Source organism: Xyrauchen texanus, chromosome 21 (assembly GCF_025860055.1).
Source record: "Xyrauchen texanus isolate HMW12.3.18 chromosome 21, RBS_HiC_50CHRs, whole genome shotgun sequence".
In the NCBI taxonomy this organism is placed as follows: Eukaryota; Metazoa; Chordata; class Actinopteri; order Cypriniformes; family Catostomidae; genus Xyrauchen; species Xyrauchen texanus.
In genome coordinates this window covers 12,855,917-12,878,110 of record NC_068296.1, presented here as the reverse complement: position 1 = coordinate 12,878,110, position 22,194 = coordinate 12,855,917, and the positions used below count along the sequence as shown (strand labels likewise).

Below are 22,194 nucleotides of genomic sequence, written 5' to 3'. Positions count from 1 at the left end.
CGCACATGCGCTCCCCTTCGTCCAGCTCACGCGCACGCTCGGCTTCACCGAGCACACACACGCACTCCGCGAGCGTACTCGCTCACTTCCCGCTCCCACGCTCCGCCCCCTCGAGCTTCTACGCTCGTTTTGCTCGCTCGAGCTTGCACGCTCGTTTTACTCCTACGAGCTCACATGCTCGTACACTATCTCCCCCCTCGGGCTCACATGCCCGCTCCCAATCGCCAGAACATTATGTACACCTGCACTCGTCTCAATCTCCACATTAGTTTCACCTGTACTCATCTTATCACCTTTCATTGTTTACACCTGCACTTTCCCCTATATATATCACTGCCCTTTCGTCTCACGCCGGTTGTTTATTGTTCTAGTTTACCCCTTCGCTTTGCCACCGCTAGTGTTCCCCTAGTTCCCTTGTTTTTTCATCCCGCTAGTCCCGTCTAGTTGTGCTTGTTTCCCGGCTTCGACCTCCCGCTCTCGTTGACCACTCTCTCCCGGATTTGCCCCCTTGTTTATATCTTGATTCCCCGGCTTTTGACCTAACGCTCACCCTGACCATTCTTCACTGGATTTGCCCTTTTTGTACTGTTGCACGCTTTTTGTTCAATAAAGCTGTTTGTATTCGACATTGTGAATGTCTCTTCTTGTGCGGGTTACAGCTGAGCAGTTTAATGGGGGAAAATACTGACTGACTAGCAATTCCGGTGTCGACTAGCAGCATCAGAACCATTTAGTCAATTAGTCTCAAACATACCAAAAATTTGATATAGAGATTAATTCAATCATTAGGAGTCTAATGAAGGGTTTATTTTCACTTAAGTATCATATCCTTTGCTACATTGCTTTGAGAAGATGTCGAGTGTCTTGTGAAAATTTTATTATAATAATAATGACAATAATCAAAAACATCAGACTGAAATGTGGCATAATGTACAATTTTACATTATCAATATGTGCATGATAAAAAACATAGTTTATGTGTGGCTTATGTGTTATGTGTAGCTCAATATGTGTTTGTCAGCTAGTTGCTTCTCATGAAATTTCAGTGTGGAAGTAAATAATACTGTTCTTTGATTTGTTGTTGGTCATCTCTTTGATATACGGTATGAAAAATAAAACATCAAAATATATCAGAATATATTCTATATATTTTCTAATTTTCTTGAAAATGCTTTGAAAATTTTACACTATCTGGGCATTTACTTACAGCATACTTGCTTAGTTGCTGAAGACCTGAGGTAGGTAATAATATTTGGTGAAACACCCATGCATTTAAAGGTTAAATATAATAATATATTGCTTGTGGTAAAGGTATTTCATTATGTTTGAAACTATGTATTGTGAAATGATCACTTAGATTCAGTAATCACAATGTAATTACTTCCTTATAACGGACATTATCCAGTCCTATATACTTGTTTAAACATTGAGTCAAAACATTATGATCACCTGCCAAATTGCGGTTGGTCCTCAATGTGCCACCAAAACAGCGCCAACCCAGTGTTTCCCAGCAGAACATTGCCTAGAACATCACACTTTCTTTACTGGCTTGTTGTCTTCCCACAGTGCATCCTTGTGCCATCACTTTTCCATGTGATATAAAAGCAAACGGGACTCTTCGGACCAGATGACCTTCTTCCACTGGTCCATGGTCCAGATCCGACGCTTACATGCCCATTGTAGGCGTGTACGTTTCTTTTCCTTAGATATAATAACAGCTACAACAGTACTCATAATATTACTCAAATATGTTCTGTTTGCATTCAAGGCATAATTTAAAGTTTTAGAGATCATATTGTTCCCTTTACAAAAAGCTTCACTACGATGTTGCGCTGCTAAGCCCTACGGGGGAACAGCTTTAGCTGTGAGCCGAGCTGAATAATGTGTGAAACACGTCAATGAACATTGACCGGAATTTATAGCCTCAGCTGATGTAATCATTAGATGCACCTGAGGCCAGGCTATAAATGGATACGTCACCAGGTGTCGTCAGAAACTCTTTTTTCAGAGCGATTCTGTTTCTGTGTGTTTCACACACCCTGTCAAAACTTTCTTTCCTCTGTTAGGAGATAGAATCAGTTAGGCAGTGTGCAGTGGTTTAAAATTATTAAACTAAGTGTTAAGGGTCAGTGATTAAACATCGATTGTGTTTGAACTGTAAGATTAATGACCAAAGTCTTTGAAGTCCATGTTGTGACATCATTAAAAGTTTCTGTGACTTGTGCCACAGTAGACCGTCTGTCGGTTTGGACCAGACAGGATAGCCTTCATTGCCCTCACTCATCGATGACACCCTGTCTCCAGTTTGTGGTTTGTCTATTCTCGGACCATCGTTGATAGGTACTGACCACTGCAGACTGGGAGCACCACACAAGACTTGCCGTTTCAGAGATGCTCTGACCCAGTCATCTGGCCATAACAATTTGGCCCTGTTTAAAGTCGCTTAGGTCTTCACTCCTGCCCATTTCTCCTGAATTCAACACTTTGACTACAATTACTGATTGTTTGCTTACCATCTAATCTACCCAGACCTTTACATGTGGTCTTGTTAGTAGATGATCAACATTAATCACTTCATATGTGAGTGATATAATGTTTTGGCTTATCAGTGTATATACTCAGTACAATTTATGTTTGTGGAAAAAAAGAGAGAATATGATTCAGGTGATATTGTATTTGGACATGTTTTAGGTGGATTTTTATAGAACAGTTATGTATCATAATTGCTATTTATATGTATTATTCTACAAAGCATTATATACTGAGAGACAGGTTTATGATATTTAGGTAATGATGTAAAAAAAAAAAACCTTTAGGAAGCAGCAGGTGGCTGTATCGGTTCATTGCCATTGAGCAACTGAATAAATCAGCCCTTCCTCTCTATTACACGACAACAGATTTGTGGGCCTGTGGACAGTTTAAAAAGGACTGCTAGTAGTCCTGCACTAAAGTTCATTTTTTAGCTCTCTTTTTCACGTTGACAGGATCTTGGCACATACTTTTATGAATAGAAGTGAAGTACTTTCAAACCAGCCAATAAAGCAACATCGAAAGCATGGCATTAGAAAAACACCCAGCAGCATTTCTAAAAACACCTGAATGGATGCTCTCAAGTGGGACTTAAAAGTGATTGAACAACAGGATGCCTAGGGAATCATTATTGCCTGATTTTTGAGAGTGTGTAGGACGTAAAATAATGCTGACTGCGTCTACACGACACATGGCCTTGGTACAGATAGTGAGAGGTCTGTCTCTTGCTGTGATCATAGGGGGTTGGTTTTTTTCTCTTTGAGTTATCAGGACTTAGTGATGGGTCTTCATACTGACACTTCTACCTTCTGTCATGCAGGGTCAATATGTCCTGTACAGGAGCCATCAAAACATATTTCTCATAATGTAAATTCTGGTGAAAAAGAGATGTATTCATTTGCTGTATTAATGGTGTATGATATACAGGTAAGTTAAATAAATTGGTTAAGGCCCTGTGTGTCACGAATCAGCAGAGAAGAACAGGACCCAATAGAAAGATATGGAAATGTATTTAAACAAAAACAAAGGCAAAATCCAACATAAATTCCCACAAGAGGGAAATGACAAACATAAACTACCCTGTAGGGGAAACAGACAATCCAGGCTGGGGCAGAGGATAATGGGAAACAGGACAGACCAGAACAGAACAGGAACAGGAACGACATAGGGAAACAAACATGATGAACTGGCACTGGACAGCCCACACAAGGAGGCTAAAATAGGGAGAGAAATCAAACACAGAAACAATACAGATTGTTCCACGAGCTCTCAGAGGATAACAAAACACCCGAATGGCATGAGTGCACATCATCAAGACAATAAGGGAATATGCACTCATGCCAACCAACAAGCAAGATAAGAGAATGCATAGCAATGCCAAACAAAGTGATGCCACCCATTCTCACACTAAACTAAAGGCCCTTGAAATAGGTTCAAGGGCCTTGCTCACTGAACCTATCTGCTCCAGGGGCGCCGTATCATGGCTGACCCTGCACTCTGACCCCAGCTTAGCTGGGATATGTGAAAAATAAATAATTTTACCATGTATATGCAGAAATGTATGTATAATGTGTGACAATTGATCAATTTAATTTTAATAAATTTTTAAACAAAACCTGAATGTACATGAGGTAAACGCCACGCAAAACACGCAACAGGCGACAAAAACAAGACAGGAAACCTGTGCAAGAGTTCAGCTAGACACAAACCGAAATCTCAGACCAAACCTCAGCACAACATGAAGACAGCTTGCAACCCGGACGCGCAGCACAATGCGAGGCGCACCCGTGTTCGAGAGAGACAGACATAAACTATTGACGTGACTGCATGCTGCCAAGATGACATAAGCGTGATGCACCCAAGTCAATAAAAGACCTGGTTCGATCCTGACACAGACCGAACCAGACAGGAAGTCAGGATCCAGACACCATGCTCATGACATTAAACAAGACACATCGAAGAGCGCAAGGCAGAGAATACAACCAAAACTGTGCGCCCATACAAAGACGAAGGAAACACAAGACATTTACATTGGGGGCCACAAATCTGAGACTACAAATGAAAATTATTCTATTTTGCATGTTTCTAATTTATTTTATACTAAACTTAGTTTTATTTATTTATTTTTAAACTATTTATTTCCAGGTTTAAATGAAAATTTGAATCCCAGATTTTCAAAGTTCCCTCAGACTTTTGGACCCCACATGGGCTGAGTTAGATAAATAAACAACAAAAACAAACCTAAAGCTATAAAACTAAATGTACCAAAGGTATCACAAATATGAAAATTCAGCAACTCACATTAAGGCCAGGCATACTACCTCAGCTTCAAAATGCTTTGAAAATTCACAATAACCTTACCTCAGGAAACACAAGGGTGATATAGCTGATTCACAAGTTCATAATATGGTCCACCAAATATTTTCTAGCTCACAGTTAACCCTATGTCAGTTTTTATTGTTATTAATTGTCTTAACATTTTAAAGCCTTTTCTTGTAAGCAGCTACTGCACCACATTAGAAACATTGTAATTGTCACACTAGAATTAATTAACTAAAAACTCTTCTCAACCCACATGACATACCCATATACAATTAAATCCTTTACTTTTCTAAGTGATTGGTTTCCAGGTCTGAATTATTCTGGGTACCATGGCCAACATTTTAATCACTTTTTGTTTATCTTATTGTGCTCCAAGTAAATGGCTTATTAAAACCCCTGAGCTATTGAGCTTTAGCTATACCTACAAAACACTATCATCAGGCCACTGAGAGTAGAGGAATCCAGACCTGACATTTAACTAATTGCTCTTGTTTGAGAATGATCATTGTTCTGATGTATCGGAGATTGTGGTTAAATACAACATGAAAGGAACAATATCGGAATCAAGACTTTCACTGCTCTCTGCAGAACTGGTAAATACTGTACATCAAATTAAAGTCATAATTGTTTTAATTAATTAAACATTTGTGAAGAAAATGTGAAATTAAGGAACTAGATGAACAAATGGAGGAATTTTTGAGATATTAACACTTAATACTAATGGAGGCATGGTCGTAACACCAAAAAAAAAAATGGATGAGGTACAAGTGGTGGAATGAGGACCCAGGACACTTAAAACCTGAGGCAGTAAAAGTCCCTGAATTTCTCATCTGAGATCAATAATGTCTGCCTATCAATCTTTCTACGGTGGCTTCAAAAAGTATTTGGATACTTAAACAACAAAAAATGTAAACCAAACTAACTGGCATCTACAAACAAATTATGTTAGAGGTTATCTCGGACCACATCAAGCACATTATTAGGACTATAGTGTTCCTACAAAAGCGCTCAGTGAATGTGTGTGTGTGTATTGTATGTGTGTGTGTGTATATATATATATATATATAACATACATACACACACACACACACACACACACAAACACACACACCAAGCAGTGAGTGTGTGTGTGTGTCTGCTTGTGTGTGTGTGTATACATGTATTTATGTATGTATGTATGTATGTATGTATATATACTGTATATATATATATATATATATATATATATATATATATATATATATATATATATATATATATATATATATATATATATATATATAATATATATAGATATAGATATATAGATATATATATACACACACACACACACACCTTTGAGGTGCGGCCAATTTCAGTTCAAATCCTCCCTACCCAAGGAAGAACCTCCCCTCTTCTCACTCTTCTCTCTATTCTCTTGATCTTCCTCTTCTGCTGAACTTCGCTCTTGCAATGTTCTATTTGGAAGCATTGCTTGCTTCTTCAAGATCCTCCATGCCATGTAGAGTCCAAGGAAAACTCGGGAAACCAAAAGTCCAGAGGAATCCTCTCACTCTCTGCTTTGAATAAAGTTGTCTGTATTCATAATTTGACTGTGGTATATTGTGATAAATAATCTCATCCCTGTTTTTAAAAGATTTCACTTCAAAGCTATACCTAAATATGTGCAATATTATTTTCAATAAGCCATGAGAATAATATTACTCCAATAAGTGAATTAATCATAATTCTCTTATTAAAGCTAATTCCTTACAATAGAAATTGTGAGCGGATACAATCACAATTTATTTAGACAAATAATCTAGTTATTTGTCTTTTATCTAATTTATAATGGATGTCGAATGCGACTAATTTCCTTACGTAATAATGTAGAATAAGAACAGTTTAATTTAATTCCTAGCTCACACATACTATTACTACATATAATGGTGGAGAATTGCGGCACTTTAATCCGTACCATGTAAATCTACATCAATCAAATGTTCTACAAATGTTAAAGACACGTAATATAAAGTGGTACCAATAAAAATGTATTCATATTCTTGGGTGTACATTAAGAACTGTTGCAATTTGGCAGTTTTGCATTGTAATGTATAATCAAAACAATGAGTCTGATGTAAGAGAATATTGTTTGTTAAAATGTTGTTGTTCCTTACAATAGCATTTATTAATTTAATATATGAAGGTAGAATATACCTCTCCAATGCAGTATATAACAGTGTCTTCTACCTTCAAATATTAAATTAGGAATAAAGTGTACTACTGCATTAGCGAGGTACTGCTTACCTAAATACTGTAGTGCAGATAGGACAGATAGGCCTCAGACGCATATGTGCGTGTGGGGGTCAAAGCTACATTGTCTATTTGTATGCTACATTTGAACAAAATATTATAGAACACTTACCGGAGAAAACTCAAACATTAATAAAAATCACACTAGCCACATTGGCGAGAGAAAATACAGAATGAACATTGAGGGAACAGAAATATTTTTTTCTGTCTGCTGCCAGAAATAAATGACAGAGATGAAACAAATCAAGTCTGAGTAGCTTCCTTAAGCGAGCCAATCTTTAGTAATCAGTGAAACTGTATTGAGCTCTCTTCCTTATGGACTCTTATTTGCCACCCAGAACATACAACTGTCATCCATTTTCTACAGCCCGGTGGTGGAGTGATTTGTAATGTCTGTGAAAAAAAAGAAGAAAAAAAAAGAAAAGAAAAACAGACTGACTGGGGTCATGTTACTTCTCCAGAGGACAGTTTCATATTTTCCATGAGCACAAGATTCTGCACAGAAGTGTGGAGCGATATTGGTTGAGTGAGAGATGATGGGTGATGATTAAGTTAAGGTGACCATTTATCTGTTGTCAGAACACATGTTTCAAATGCCAAAGTGCTAAAGAAATGAAAGCTTAGAGTCTTCCCCAGTCTCACCCAAGAATAAACATTTGACCAAAATTGTTGCAAACACTAATTAATTGTTCTCGTTCTGTTGAGGTACAAAGTAATGATGGCCTGGATTCTGAAAAATGTAAAGTTTGAGATGCTGTCTCATCTGTCTCAAAGTAGTTAAAAATGTTCTGCAACCTTCTGCCACCCTCTCAGATTGAAAGCTTATTAGTTCCTGTCTCTTGGACTGCAGTCTCCAATATAACCGTATCAGCAAATCCACTTCATTTTTCTCTTTAATTGGCCAAATAATCCCCCCTCACTCTCCACTCAACTTGTTTGTTGGTGGGTAGACTGGCATTCTACAGCTGGCTGGAGAAGATACAGTAAATTGGTCAAATTTTTTCAGCCATATGCACGCACGCACACACATACACGTTCACACACACATGCACGCACACAGGCACGCACACGCACAGACAAATGTACAAATAGATCAATAGCTAAACCCTGTCATACATCATACAGCTCATTTAACAGCAAACTCATCTATGTGTTTTGCTTGAAGGAGCAAAGCTCTGTACTCACTTCAGCTCAGTGCAGAACCACTTAAATGACCAACCCAAGCTCATTCATTTCAAGACAAAGCTGTCAATGGCAACCTGATCACTTAATGGCATGTTGGAAAAACACTGAAGTGTTTTTAGCCCTTTGAGATTCATACAATATGCCACTGTATACAAAAAAGGATGGGGAAAAAAATATAAAATAAAGATCAGCTATAAACGAGTGTTAGATGCATGACTGATGGGTTCTTGTCTTTGTTTGTGTTTCTCGTGATATATGTTTATATCCTAGCCAGTGTTTTGCATGTTTATGCTGATGTGTCTGATGACCTGTTGGTCTTCAATCTAACTGAAGGAAACGACAGCAGGAGCAGCGGGGTGTGATCCTTTGATTGTTATTCAATGCATCCTTCACCGCAAAGCTTCACCAACATTAAATACACAAGATTAATGAAAATGTGAGCAAAAGGTTGGCATTGGTTTTCAAGCATAGGCCCAGACGTGTTCTGGGCATATTTACTACAGCATCATTTAATGATTACTTTATGGTTGTCTTCAGGCAGTACGTTTACATGCATAGTTATTATAAAGCTCGCTCTTCTTGTCTCTGTCGAAGTATATAACACAATGTGTAATAAAATATATCCTACTGAAATTAAACTTTTAATGTGCATGTAAATGTATTGAACATTGACTACTTTGCAGTAATGTCTGACATATATTGGTGGGATCAAATGTCCATATTGAAAATCTCAAAATATAATTCAAACGTTGACATAAACTAAAATTTTAAGGTTTAGAAATAATTAAAATGTAGAATCATTTTGTTATAAATGTAATATAACATATTTAGGATTATGTGCTTTTCCTGGGTCTCTAATCAAATAAGCAAATTTGAGACATTGACAATTTTGACCTTTTTGTATGAAAGGTCAGATTTCCTTGTTTACAATTAATTATCTTTAGAACATTATCATCTATCTAAATGCTGCAGTTACTACCAATGTTCCCTTGAAGCTGTTCACATTCATGGGTGTGCAATTCTGAAATGACCAGCATGATCTCATGAAATGTACATCCCAATGGCAACACTTTAGAAACCAAAATTATGAGCTGTATTATTACACATTTGGCTACATTTCTCAGTGAAATGTCCAGCGGGGGTGCCAACATCGAGTGAAATGGTGTTATAATCAGATAAGGGTTTTAAGGTGAACATTAGACGGATGTTTTAATGGGTAAAACTTACATCTTTAACCTAAAACTTTAACCTAAACCTTACCAATTGTGTAAAAATAATTCATTAGATGTAAACAAAACAGAAATCCTTACAACACCTAAACCTAACTGATAGTGTTTTAAAAGCAAATTCGACATTATAAGCACATTTTCTGAAGCAACCACGTAATTTTGTGTTGTTTTCATGGCACTTTCACTTTTGTTTGACAGTCCTTAGCTGGGCTTGAGGCTTGGTCTCCATGTCCTAAGTCCAACAGTCTATCAAGTCAGCTGAAGCACAAGCTAATCATGTTGTAAGAAATGTGTAAATGACGTTGGGTCAAGACAAGACAAGAGTTCAAATGTATTGTTTTTCAAATGATTTGTTAAAATCAAAGTGTATTGATATCATAAAATATCAGGGTGTGAGAAATGGATTGAGTCATAAACAGCCATAGTACACATGATTTGTGTAAAATTGAATAAAAAACAGTTATTGTAGTGGTTATAGTGTTAATTTCACCAGGAACCTGCAGCAAAATGTAGAAAGTGGCACATAAAACTCAGTTTGCGAAAATGTAGTTATAGTAACGTTCATTCTAGGAGACTAGGTTGAAATTACACAGTCATCCATCAGATCCTCATGTTCAACCCTTTTCTCTTGGCATCACAGGAACGGCGCTCTGCTGGTTCAATACCTATCCCTCAGGTAGGTCTTTCAAGTTAGCCTGGAGAGGTGAGGTGTCCATGTCACATCAGCTAATTACTGGGGTACCTCAGGGCTCAGGACTTGGCCCACTCCTCTTCTCTATATATGGGATCCATCATTCAGACACACAGGTTTTCTTATAACTGCTAAGCTGATGACACGCAGCTCTACTTGTCTTTCCAGCCTGATGACCCGAAGGTCACTGCTTGAATCTCAGCCTGCCTGGCAGAAATCTTAGTCTAGATGAAGGAATACCACCTTCAACTTAACCTAGTGAAGACCGATCTCCTCGTCTTTCCAGCCAACACTGCTGTTGGGCACAACATCATCGTTCAGCTGGGTTCATCTACAATAACACCATCCAAAATGGTCAGAGACTTAGAGGTAACCATCGATGACCAGTTCAACTTCACCGACCACATCTCAAAAATAGCCCAATCATGTAGATTTAAACTATGTAACATTAGGAAGATTAGACCCTTCCTCTCTGAACTGGGGATGCACCGATACCACTTTTTCTCTTATGATTCGATTCCGATGTTGGAAATCTCAGTATCAGACGATACGATCCCAAGGCGATACCAGTGTTGGTTTTTTGCATAATCAGTTTAGATTATTATTGTGTGGAACTGATTGTGAATACTCTTTAATATGTAAAGAAACACAAACCTCTGACTACACATTATTTCAATATAGCTTATTTAGAAACACTTTATTATTAACTAGTATACTGGATAATGTATCAGCAAAATTAACAATAATTCCAGTCTCTAGTAGAAAAGAAACCAGTGTTTTATTATTATTATTATAATTGTTTTTTTTTTAATGTTTCAACTTGCATCTGGACTTAAAAGGATTCAGATCTCTTTTTTTTATTCAATTTAGTTGTAAGACATCAGTCCACTTTTCAGTTACACAGTTATTATTTGGAACCCATTCAATTTAAATATTGTTGTAAATTGTAAAAAAAAAAAAAAAAAAATACTAATGATGACAATAATAATAATACATTTGTATTAATATTATTATTATTGACTTTTAATTTAAAATTCATCAATAAAATATTTAAATTGTGCACTTTTTAACCCTCAAACGTTTTTTTTTTTTTTTGACATTCTAAACTCTCCAGGAAGTCCTGTATGTGTCTATTTGTTGGCAAGTTCACAGTAGTTTAATTAGCTTCTTATTCAAAATCTAGTAAAATGCATCTCCAGTGCCATTATAAATGCATATTATAAGTGCCGAATTATTGAGCATCTTCATCTGAGATGCTGTTCTTGAGTAGCGCTAAAATATTGCACACCGCTGTGAAGGCTAAAAACAGCGCATCACCAGCCTGTAAGTGAGTTTGTGCCAACAGAGCAGCACCATACACTAATGCCCTGGCACTGCGCATACTATATATTTACTTATTAAACACAGCCTTTTGTGATTCAGTGCTATCACACGTCTTCAATTGGCTTTGAATAAAATGCATGAGTCATATGAACTGTTTTAATGGTGTTTTTATGGTTCTTTTATGTCATTTTTGGAGCTTGACAGTAATGCACATGACTAACACGCAGTATCGGATTTGGATTGGGCTCGTCGGGCCGATACCCAATTCGTCAAAAAGCTTCAGTATCGGAGCTGATACCGATCCAGGCATTGGATCGGTACATCCCTACTCTGAACATGCTACACAACTCATTGTTCAGTCTTTTGTTATATCTAGACTGGATTACTGTAATTCTCTTTTAGCCACCATTTCTGCATGTGCAATCATGTCTCTGGAAATTATTCAGAATGCAGAAACATGGCTGATCTTCTAAGAACACAAGAGAGTGCATGTCACACCCCTCCTTATCTCTCTACACTGGCTGCCAGTTGCTGCACATATCAAGTTCAAGGCTCTGATGCTAGCATAGAGAACAGTCTGCTTCATCTTACCTACAATCATTCCTGCAGAGCTACATTCCCACCAGAAGGCTATAGTATGAAAAAGAGCAGCGCTATGTGGTACTAACACAAAGAGGTAACAAATCACTTCCCCAGACTTTCGGCTTCGCTATACCTCTATGGTGGAAGGACCTTCCCAACAACATCCGTGAAGCAGACTCCTTCCCTGTTTTAAAAACTAAATGGCTAAAGACACATCTTTTCATGAGCACTTAACTCTACACACACAAACACATTTGCACTTGATTTGTCTTGGCTCATATGTTCTTTGTAATACAATTTAAACTTTGCATACAGCACTTTTCATGTTACTGTCTCCTTAAGATGAATCCCTCAAATTATATGCTTCCTAATTTTGTAACTGACATTGGATAAAAGCATCTGACTAAATGTAAAATGTGAATATAAATTAAATGGCTCCTTTACAGACCATAAGAAAATCAATTCAATAATATGTAGAAAGGGATAAAAAGTTATTGAATTACGGCTAAATGAATAGGCAGCATTTTACTAGAGGCCGATATACAATGATTGTAAGTAGGGATACCATACCGATACCATTACTGGGATTGAGTCTGAGACTGCGCTCATGTACTTGTACTCATGCTCGTAAAAAAGCTCCGATACCAAAAACCGATACCATCTAACATACCAATGTCATTAAGTAAACATTTAGCACACTAATTAAAATCCTGTTATATCCTAGTAAGATTATTTAACGGAAAAAGCTGCAATTTAATTAGATAAATATACAGTATATTATAAGTGCTTTCAATGTGGACTGAGAAGCAACCATCATTCAAAGTAAAAGCTCTGCCAAATTAAAAGCTTAGTTTAAATGGAATAATGTACAACAGAAAAAGCTCACTACTGTATGGTTATGTAATATTGACTGTATATCCACTACTACTAACAATAATAAATCAGTAGTAATTGTATTATTTTTAAGCAATATCTCACATCTGTTATGCTCTATAATGCAACACTTTATTTGACTAAATATAACTGCAATGTTGTATTTTGGATTGTGCTGTAAGGTTCTGTATAAAGCATTTCATTTGATAAATGTAATACAATAATATGTTGAAAATTAACTGTTATTTTGGTATGGGGGGCGTGGTTATGTGTCAGTCTGCGGGAGATGGAGAGCGGTAAAGCTCGTCACCTAGGTCGTAATTATCTCTAACACCTGTCTCTCATTGTAGTGATGGCAGAGGTAGACCTGAAAAGTCATGCCAGAGTGCCAGAGAGGGGAGTGACCAGAAAGCACAACAGCACCGAGAGAGTGTTAATTGTTTAGAGATGGTTGCCGTCGATTGTGTATGTTTAAGAATAAAAGGACGGACCTTGAACCGGCTTCATTGTCCACGAACTAAGATCCTTTAAAGTTATATTTTCATTTGATTAAAGTTTTAATTAATTAATTTATTCAAACAACAGTTAACAGAAAAATTGTCTTTAAATACACATGGATGATTAATTTCCAAGATAAGTATTGCATAATAGGGCAGAACAGAGATTTCAGGATCATAACATCAATACATTGTTATAGTTCTGTCTTTTTCCCAGGGATAAAATCATGTTGTTGTTGTTGTTTTATTATTATTATCGTGCTCTGAACAAAGAAGTTATACAGAGTGCTCAAGTTTTTTTCTAGTTATCTTGAGAAAGACAGAAAAATAACAGTAGCCTAATGCATTGCACATAAATAACTTATCTAAGAAATATTACAATTGTATCTTCCTGGCACAATAATCTATTGATCTGATCTATTGAGCATTTTAGCCAATATTCATTGTAATTTGTAAAGGGTATAAATATTTTATTTTATTTAAAAAAAAATTATGATGTGGAGGAAGTACAGTGGCATTGTGAATTTTAGATGCTGGTTTTCCATCATTATAAAAAAAAAAATAGCAGGTAATTTTATAACCTCATGATTGCTGTAGTGCTTCGCAGAAACTTTATTTTGGATATCTTTAGAAAGCTCCTTTGCCATGTATTGTGAACTTGTGCATACATAATACATATGAGCTACAGTAAATATTAAATTTTCTTTAGTACTGTATACACAAATTGTCATCAATTAGTGTAGTTGATTTCAATCCACAATCTGAACAAATTAGGTTCTGATTGCAATTGTTAAATGTGTTTAGTATTTAAAAATGCATAAGAGTGTTAATATGTAGATTGTAGAGAGACATGATATCACAGGATCTGTTGCCCTGACCATCTCTGTTCCTCTGGGAGATGATTGAGTAAATGATTACTTTGAGGGGGGTAATTAAGAACAATCTGTCTTCAAAGATTCATTTTGCTGGGCTACTTTGCCCTTCATTTGCCTCTTCATTTTCTCTAATGTATAGTTTCTCTCCCTCTGTCTATCTCTCTGTTCCTCCCACTCACTCGTTTCTCACCACCCTCCACCCCTTCCCACCACAGAATTGTTTTTGCACTGTAGAGTGAATACCAAAAGCTCTAACAGAGAGGCAGGTTTTTGTAAAAGACCCTCGAAGCCAGGAGCCAGGGACTCAGCACAGAAGCCCCCTCACCGAGCCTTCAACCCATCGGATCGATCAGCTGTGCTATTGGCAACATCCCTTTGAATAAAACACAGCGCTATTGAGTGCACAATCCCCACTGGGCTCAAGAATGGGGAGACATAACCTTTTGCATCACGGCTTTGTGCGCTGAGATTCAAGTCATCACCCCCAACGACCTTGCTTTCCCCCGTAGAGAGGAGAGAGGTAAAAGAAGGAGTGTAAATGTCAGAGTGGAATGCAGGCACTTCAAAAAAATTCAGTTTTTTTTATCCCTTCATCCCATTCCCCCAAACCAAACATTTTGTACTAGGGGTAGGATCCTCAAATACTTTATAAAAAAATCAAAGGCAAGTCACACAGTGTTCTTCTTGCAGCTGGTCATACATAGACAAAAGTGTATAGGTCTTGTCATCTGCACACAAAACAGCATTCAAAACTTTTCCTAACTACAGTACGAGGAATAGAAAGTTGTAGAATGCACAGCTCCGTATTAATAAAACAAATGTCAAACTGAATAACCCCTTAAAAGAGCTGAACGTCTTAATAGGAAAGAAACCTCACAAGTGAAGGGGCAACAATATTTCATACAATACCTCACAAAAAAAAACTGTTTCATTCAACTCAACTCTTTTAAATATGTGCAATAAAAATACTCCTCCAAACGCATAAGTCATAAAATGACTTTAGCAAGTCTTGAAAGTTTCACATATATAATTTATTTAGTAATTCATTTATTGTTTTGTTTTAATCTATGATCTATGTATTTAATATTAAATAGTATATAGTTATTTGCAATATTCCTTAGTCCATTCTTTTATTATTTTTTTGACATTTAAAGTCAGGCATTCTCTCAGAGGTCCTTGGTTTTCTGTTTGATGGGAATATAGGGCAGTACAGTTTGAGTGCTTTTGTCTGATACTGTTTGCGTGCTGCTGTTTCGTAGCAGTTTTTTTTGGCAGCCTGGGTTAAGAAGAGCTTTCCTGGGTAGCGTGTGAGACCCTACTACCGGCACCTTTATGGGCGAGGGACCCGCAGAGGCTGTTTCTGTACAGTTATAATGAGCAAGCATGTGGTCAGAGGAGGACAAAGAGGGCGTGGGTGAACAAGCCAGTGGGCTAGGTTCACTGTCCGTGTCTGGGGTGCCACAATCCCCTTTGTCTTCCTCCTCTGCACCATCATCTTCCTCATCTTCATCATCGTCACAGCACAAGGCATGGTAGAGTATCTTGTCACTAAAGCGGACCCTCTCTCTTGTCCCGGATGTGCGAGAGGTCTTCTGACTGTGTGTTGAGCTGGATGCTTCTTCGCTGGAGGAGTCTGGGGTGATAATTAAAGGTCCGTTAGGGATTGGGAGACCCCCGTTCATCTGCGAGTAGACGCTGGCAGTGGCGGGTGTAGGTGTGGCCGATGAAGACCTCCCTTGTCCGTCATCCACCTCCTCCCTGTGTGCTTTCTGGTTTGCTGTGTTGGATGCCTCCAAGAAGTTGCAAAAATCCCAGCTATCTGAGAGCATGTCCTGGCTGAGGAAGTCCAATCTGAAGGCCTCACCCAGACCACGCTCACTACTCGAAGTACTGCTCGCTGTTGCCACCGTCCAATCATCTGGCTCCAAGTCAAAGTCAAAATCTGATGTGAGTTTGTCAATCTGACCCACCACCTGAGAGAGAGAGAGGAGAGAATGATGGAATAATCAGTTTTAATTCCCTAGATCATTAAGAATGAATTAATATCACCGATAAGGACAGTCTGGTTTTACTTTGGTAAACTCAGGTGATTCAACAAGGATGATAATTCAATATTTTTTCTAAAACTGTTGGAATTTAAATAAAATTAAGTTGAATACTACTGGTATTCAAATGCCCAAACTGTACTGTGTTTCGACACTTTTGTAAGCCAAGCTTACAAAATGTATGAATTTAATTACAGTAGAACAAGATATTGTACCAAATTGCATCTACAAAAATAAAAATAAATAATAGTTTCTCAAAAATAATTTCACTTTTCTTAGCAGCCACTTTTTCGATTACTTTTAACTAACTGGTCCCCTTTTTATGATGTTTCACTAAGTTTGACCAGAGGTGGAAATTAACGAAATTACAACTACTCTCGTTACAATTTTTCAAATTTTTGAACTTTTTAATTATAAATAAATAATAGTACTTTTACTTGAGTTGATTAAAAATGAAATATTCAACTTCACTACAGTTATTTTTCACCACAATTACAAAGTAAAAAAACCAAAAACATAATATTTCAGAATTTTTCGGAAGAAGAGAGTTATGAGCACTAAATATGTTGATAAACTAAAATGCGCTGTGTACAACATGACAGAAGCCCGCAGGGCACAGCATCATGAACACAGCATATTGCATATTCAGCCGCCAATGTCCTCTCTTCTCTAGCTTCTTCAAGACTTTCTGCCTTGTCACTTTACAAGAACTGTAATACTGTGATATATTCTGGAAAGGAGCCATTCATTCAGATATGAAGAAACCGTCTGGACACATTTAACCACTGATCAAACTTCACTTGATTTTAAGGATGTCAATGTTTTAACTGTGACATTATATGTGGTTATATCTTGTATTCTTGCTACTATATGTCTATAAAAACCTTTTAAATACCTTAGAAAGATACAATGCCAAAGGTGTTTGAAATTTACAGGGACTAAGGGTAAAAATGCCACCAAAATAAACAGAAATATCCAGAAATTCAAAATATGGAAGCAAAAAATGCCCACGCAATGAATTCCCATGTTACTCTGCTTCTATCAACCCGCATCAGTTCGGTATTGTACTCCCGTGTAAATTCCATAACAGTTTGCCCCTCTTGTTCAAAAGAAACTGTCCTAGCAGGTAACATTCTCGCACATGGTGCTGTACTGTACTTCCCTACTGTAGGGGATCTAAAAATTATATCCGGTGAAGACTTTGTATTTTTTTTTCTTTGCCATGGGCGGCGCCATTATAGGTGTGAAAAGAGAACGGTGAGACGGTGAAGAAGTGTGTGACACGCTAAAGAAGAGTGTGGTAGTTTTCGGGGAATTGAAATGTTGACCCGCGAAAGGCTCTACAGTTACGTTATGTTGCCCCTGAGTCTCCGTTTGTGTTAATGAGTGACAAGTGAAGGTGAAAAAGTTTTCTCCCGCGTCCGTGCGTGAGGTGGAGTGATAGGCTTGATAACGCGCAATCAGTTGCCGTCAGTGGAGTTAAAATACTCTTGTGTTTGTTTGTGTTTTACATACAGTCTTTGTTTTATTTGTTCAAACTAACTTAAAACCACAATGGATGCTGTCGCTTATCGAGCGAAGTAGGGTTGTGTTATTGTTCGTCTTCTCAATGCGCCACTCAGCTGGGATTGTGGCCGTTGGATCAAGCTGCTGTCGTCAGGATCACAAGAAACAATCACTGAGAGTTATTGAGTAGAGAGATTTTACCCTGCCATCCACTGGTCATCGTTCAGCACCTCATCCGCAACCAAAGAGGGGTGATGTACATTACTTTCCATTTTTCTACCGATTGCTGGTAATAACAGAACTGCTGTTCTCAACTTCCATTCGTTGAACTGTGATTAGTGAATCGTCCAGCTAAAAGGATTCATACACTTCATTTTTGAGTGGATTGATGAACATTTTGAATCGTGAATTCGTGAATGGACTGAAACACATTTTTCCATTGTTTTGTCCTGGATTCGACGGTGAACTCATTTTTTAACTGAAGCAAAGTGATCTTTTTTTTTATGTTGAATTTAAGTAAACTTTTGAAGTGAACTTATTCAAAAGTGTGAGGTAAATGTTCATGTGAAACTTTTCAGTGTTGTAAAAAAGGAGTACACTGTGTCAGTTTCAGATGGTTCTCAAACAAAATAAGAGTCGTTCAATTTCATATTTTATTGATTTATACATTTTTATTTCATTATTGCTGTAATTGGAATTTAAATTGATTAACTTTTCCTGTGAAAATAAAAGAAAATAACCTACTTTTAATTGAATTAGTATAAATAAATGTTTTTGTTAATTAATCTTAATTTGTCTCAAGTCACTTATACTAAGGAGTGGGGGCATCTTACCTATATTGTTAGATCCAGTGAGGGTGGGTTTTTGCAGTCTACTACACATACTTTCGGAGTTTTCTGCACACACACACTTCAGGTGGCTGCCGTGTACTGAGTAAACCCTGGAGCCTCATCCTCATCCACCTCATCTTGAGCATTTAAAAGTGCAACACTATAGGCACAACATACAACTAACCGTTGTACAAAGACTAAAAGTATTGGGTGGGGGGACTAAGATCCTGTTGCTCACTCAGTCTTCCTTAGTTAAGTCCGGTATATTTCCCCCACAAGGCGGTGGCATACTTCCTGCCGCTACACTAACTTGTGCTGCTGTTTATCTGTCTGAAAAGCCTCACAAGACATGGATGTTATATAAAGAAAGTATGAGATATAACAAAACATTTTGTAACCAAATTTTTCAGTTTACTTAATAATAATATCTCAATATGTTATATAACCATAATGTTAATTAATTAAATTTGCTTAATAATCTCATTCCATGTCTGGATAATTGCTGCAATATCATAGAAGATAAATTTCCTCCTCTATGTTACTGCATTATATTAGTTTTGTACAGTATTTTTGTTGTGCATCTGGGCTGTCCACTTCCCTCTCTATCCCGGTTAGAGATAATTTTCTTCAAAACAGAAATGCATGGAACAGCCTTCATCTCTCTAAAACAATAGAATTTAGGAGAACATAGAATTTCAGGAGAAATGTGTTTCTTTTTGCCTATTTTTAACCCTTTCGTATGTAATGTAACACATGTGACTTAACTGGGTCAATACCTGAGTTAATAACTGGGCCCCGCAGAGTAGCGTCACACATATGTGTTTCTGCAACAGCCAGTTACGTTATAAGCTGCCAGATTCAAATTGGCTTTCGCTCTGACAGGCTGCGTTAGTCAAGTGTCTGTGATTTGCTGTATATTTGCTCAAACAGTTGCTGTACAGTTTATATACACACACACACACACACACACACACACACACACACACACACACACACACACACACACACACACACACACACACACACAGAATGTCTGAGATGTCATACAGTGCATAGGCAAACTGGACTGCTGAGATTATTTGTTCATTTGTTTTTACAGCTTTGAAAACAAAATGGATAAAACAAAAAAATAATCACAGCAGACATAGCCCAATGTCACAATTTATAACCTAATTTATGAAATAAAAAATGAAAATAAAAATTTAAAATACCCATCTAGAGGCTGCCCCGCTCTACCAGATGTGGAGTGTCACATGCAAAAATAACTCACTCCATGGGGCACTGCAGAGGAATTTAGACCCTATTCATGAAAAGGTTAAAACCAAAATTTTACTTGCAAGTGTAAAGCAACTTGTAAGAGCTAAATACCTCAGCAAATTGGGGAAAAACCCACTGTATTGTGATTTCCGCATGGTAGGGCAACCATTTTCAATTGTTATAATGATAAGAAAATTTTCTTGAGGACCAAATTAGCTCTTTAGAATGCTTTTTTTAAGGAATAGGTGACACAGTATATGTTTGCCATCACGGGTAAATATTTTTTTTTATAAATACCACTTAAAACAATTACTTCAAACTATAATAATAATTTTTATGATTTTGGAAGTATTTTTTTTTTATTTTATAAATGTAATGCATCGTTGGTGAAATGGAGCATTAATTTCTTTCAAGAACAAAAATGTTTTTGAGTTCTAAAAATGTAAGGGTATATACTATACTTAATATAATTTTCATAAAGTAACTTGTAACATAATTACTTGTAGTTTTTCAGCAAATTAATTATTTACTCTTACTTGAGTCATAATATTTCTCAGTACTTCTACGTGTACTCAAGTGAATTATTTCTTCAGTAGCACTACGTTTTCTTAAGTAGCTGAGTTTGACTACCTGAAAGATGTCCTAATTTGGAACAGTATATCTATTGTTTTATAAAAGAAAACCTAACAAACGTATTGTTTTTACATTTAGCGACATTTTTATTAAAACTAAATGTAATTTGGTTGTCATTCAAGTGTAGTTTAAGTGTCTAAATACTTTTGGGGGCCACTATATTAAAACTGTACATTTTCGTTCCCAGCATGGAACCAGTTTTGCTTTCTCAATCTTAAGTGTTCTTCAGATTTTAAAAAGGCTTTTATATAATCTTTAGAAATTAGACGTAATGTGTACTGCCTAGTGTAACATGGCCTTTACTAAACAATGCAAGTTCTCTGTTGGTTAAGGTGTGTTTTCCCTTCACTTTTTGGCATAAACAAGCAAGGATCAGATGAATATGCCCTGCTGGCATGAGGGATTAAAAATCTAATTCATTTATCCAGCACAATGACTCCAAAGGAGCAATTAGGAGCACTAAATCCCTGATTACACCACAGGAGGAGGGCCTGTGTTTCTGTGATCTGCTCGCTGATTTAACAGATGAGTTGCCTGAGACACTTTTCCTCATCTCTATCTGTAATTACTCACTGAGCAGTTGATACTATATTTAAACATGTGCTGCAAAATCTGGTTGTTGAGTTTACTGAAACGTTTTATGGAATATTACTGCTTGGCTTATTTTAATTGTCACAATTTTTACATAAATATTTTGTTTTTACTGTATGGCTTCTACAGTATGTCAGGTAGAATTCATTAGTGCTTTCACACTGGCAGTTTAGTTCGAAACGGAGCACAGTTCACATGAGAAATTGGTAATGTGAAAGCTGTCATGCGGCCCGGGGAGCGAGTTAGGTTGCAATGGAAATGTAGCGTGATTCGCATGAATGTGAAAGCAACTCAGACTCTGGTGCAAACTCGTTCAGGAAGTAAAGTAACCTGAGCATGCCTTTTAGCCGATGATGACATAATTAGTTTCGATAACACAGGGTCCACACATTTCTGAAAGTCCCAAAAAAGAAATGACACCACAATGACATGCAAGTACAATCATGAGTCATTCCCTATATAAACCGCAATGTCCACCGCCATTTTAAACAGTATGTATCCAATGTGGAAACGGTAAGATGTAAGCACCTTGAGTTCTGTAATCAATCAGTCTGTTGTGTCTCTCAGCTGTGATGAGCCATAATGCTGAAGTTGTTAGTTTAAAGACGTTTAAAGCTATTTCCTAGCTTTAGTAATGTAATACAAGCAATCATGGAGCACCGTTCTATGTAAACATTGACTAACGTATTCACTTCACGTCACTAACTGGCTCATATTACACACAAAAATTATCTTTTGCAACCACCTGCTGGCTAACACAAGTAATGTAAAAAACAAAACAAAAAAAAAAGAGACACATATCCTACAGTAGCCCTTAACACATATGCACTGCTCTTACACTTTAGTGTAGGATGACGGGCACAAGCGGAGTGATTCACACAGTGAAGTGTCAGAGTGCTGATGGTGTCAGACCATCAGTTCTCATTGAATGTCA

At 37.1% G+C, this 22,194-nt stretch overlaps 1 protein-coding gene across 4 annotated transcripts in view; it reads right to left on the bottom strand.

Annotated features, from left to right (window-relative positions):
- Positions 1-14,727: 14,727 nt before the first annotated feature.
- Positions 14,728-22,194, bottom strand: part of LOC127661674 (inhibitory synaptic factor 1-like) — an 86,140-nt gene continuing 78,673 nt past the window's right edge. For all 4 annotated transcript variants that reach the window (XM_052152496.1, XM_052152497.1, XM_052152498.1 and 1 more), the window contains exon 4: positions 14,728-16,371. In XM_052152496.1, the coding sequence (XP_052008456.1) occupies positions 15,565-16,371 (807 nt within the window). In that variant the 3' untranslated portion in view covers positions 14,728-15,564. The remainder of the gene's footprint in view (positions 16,372-22,194) is intronic.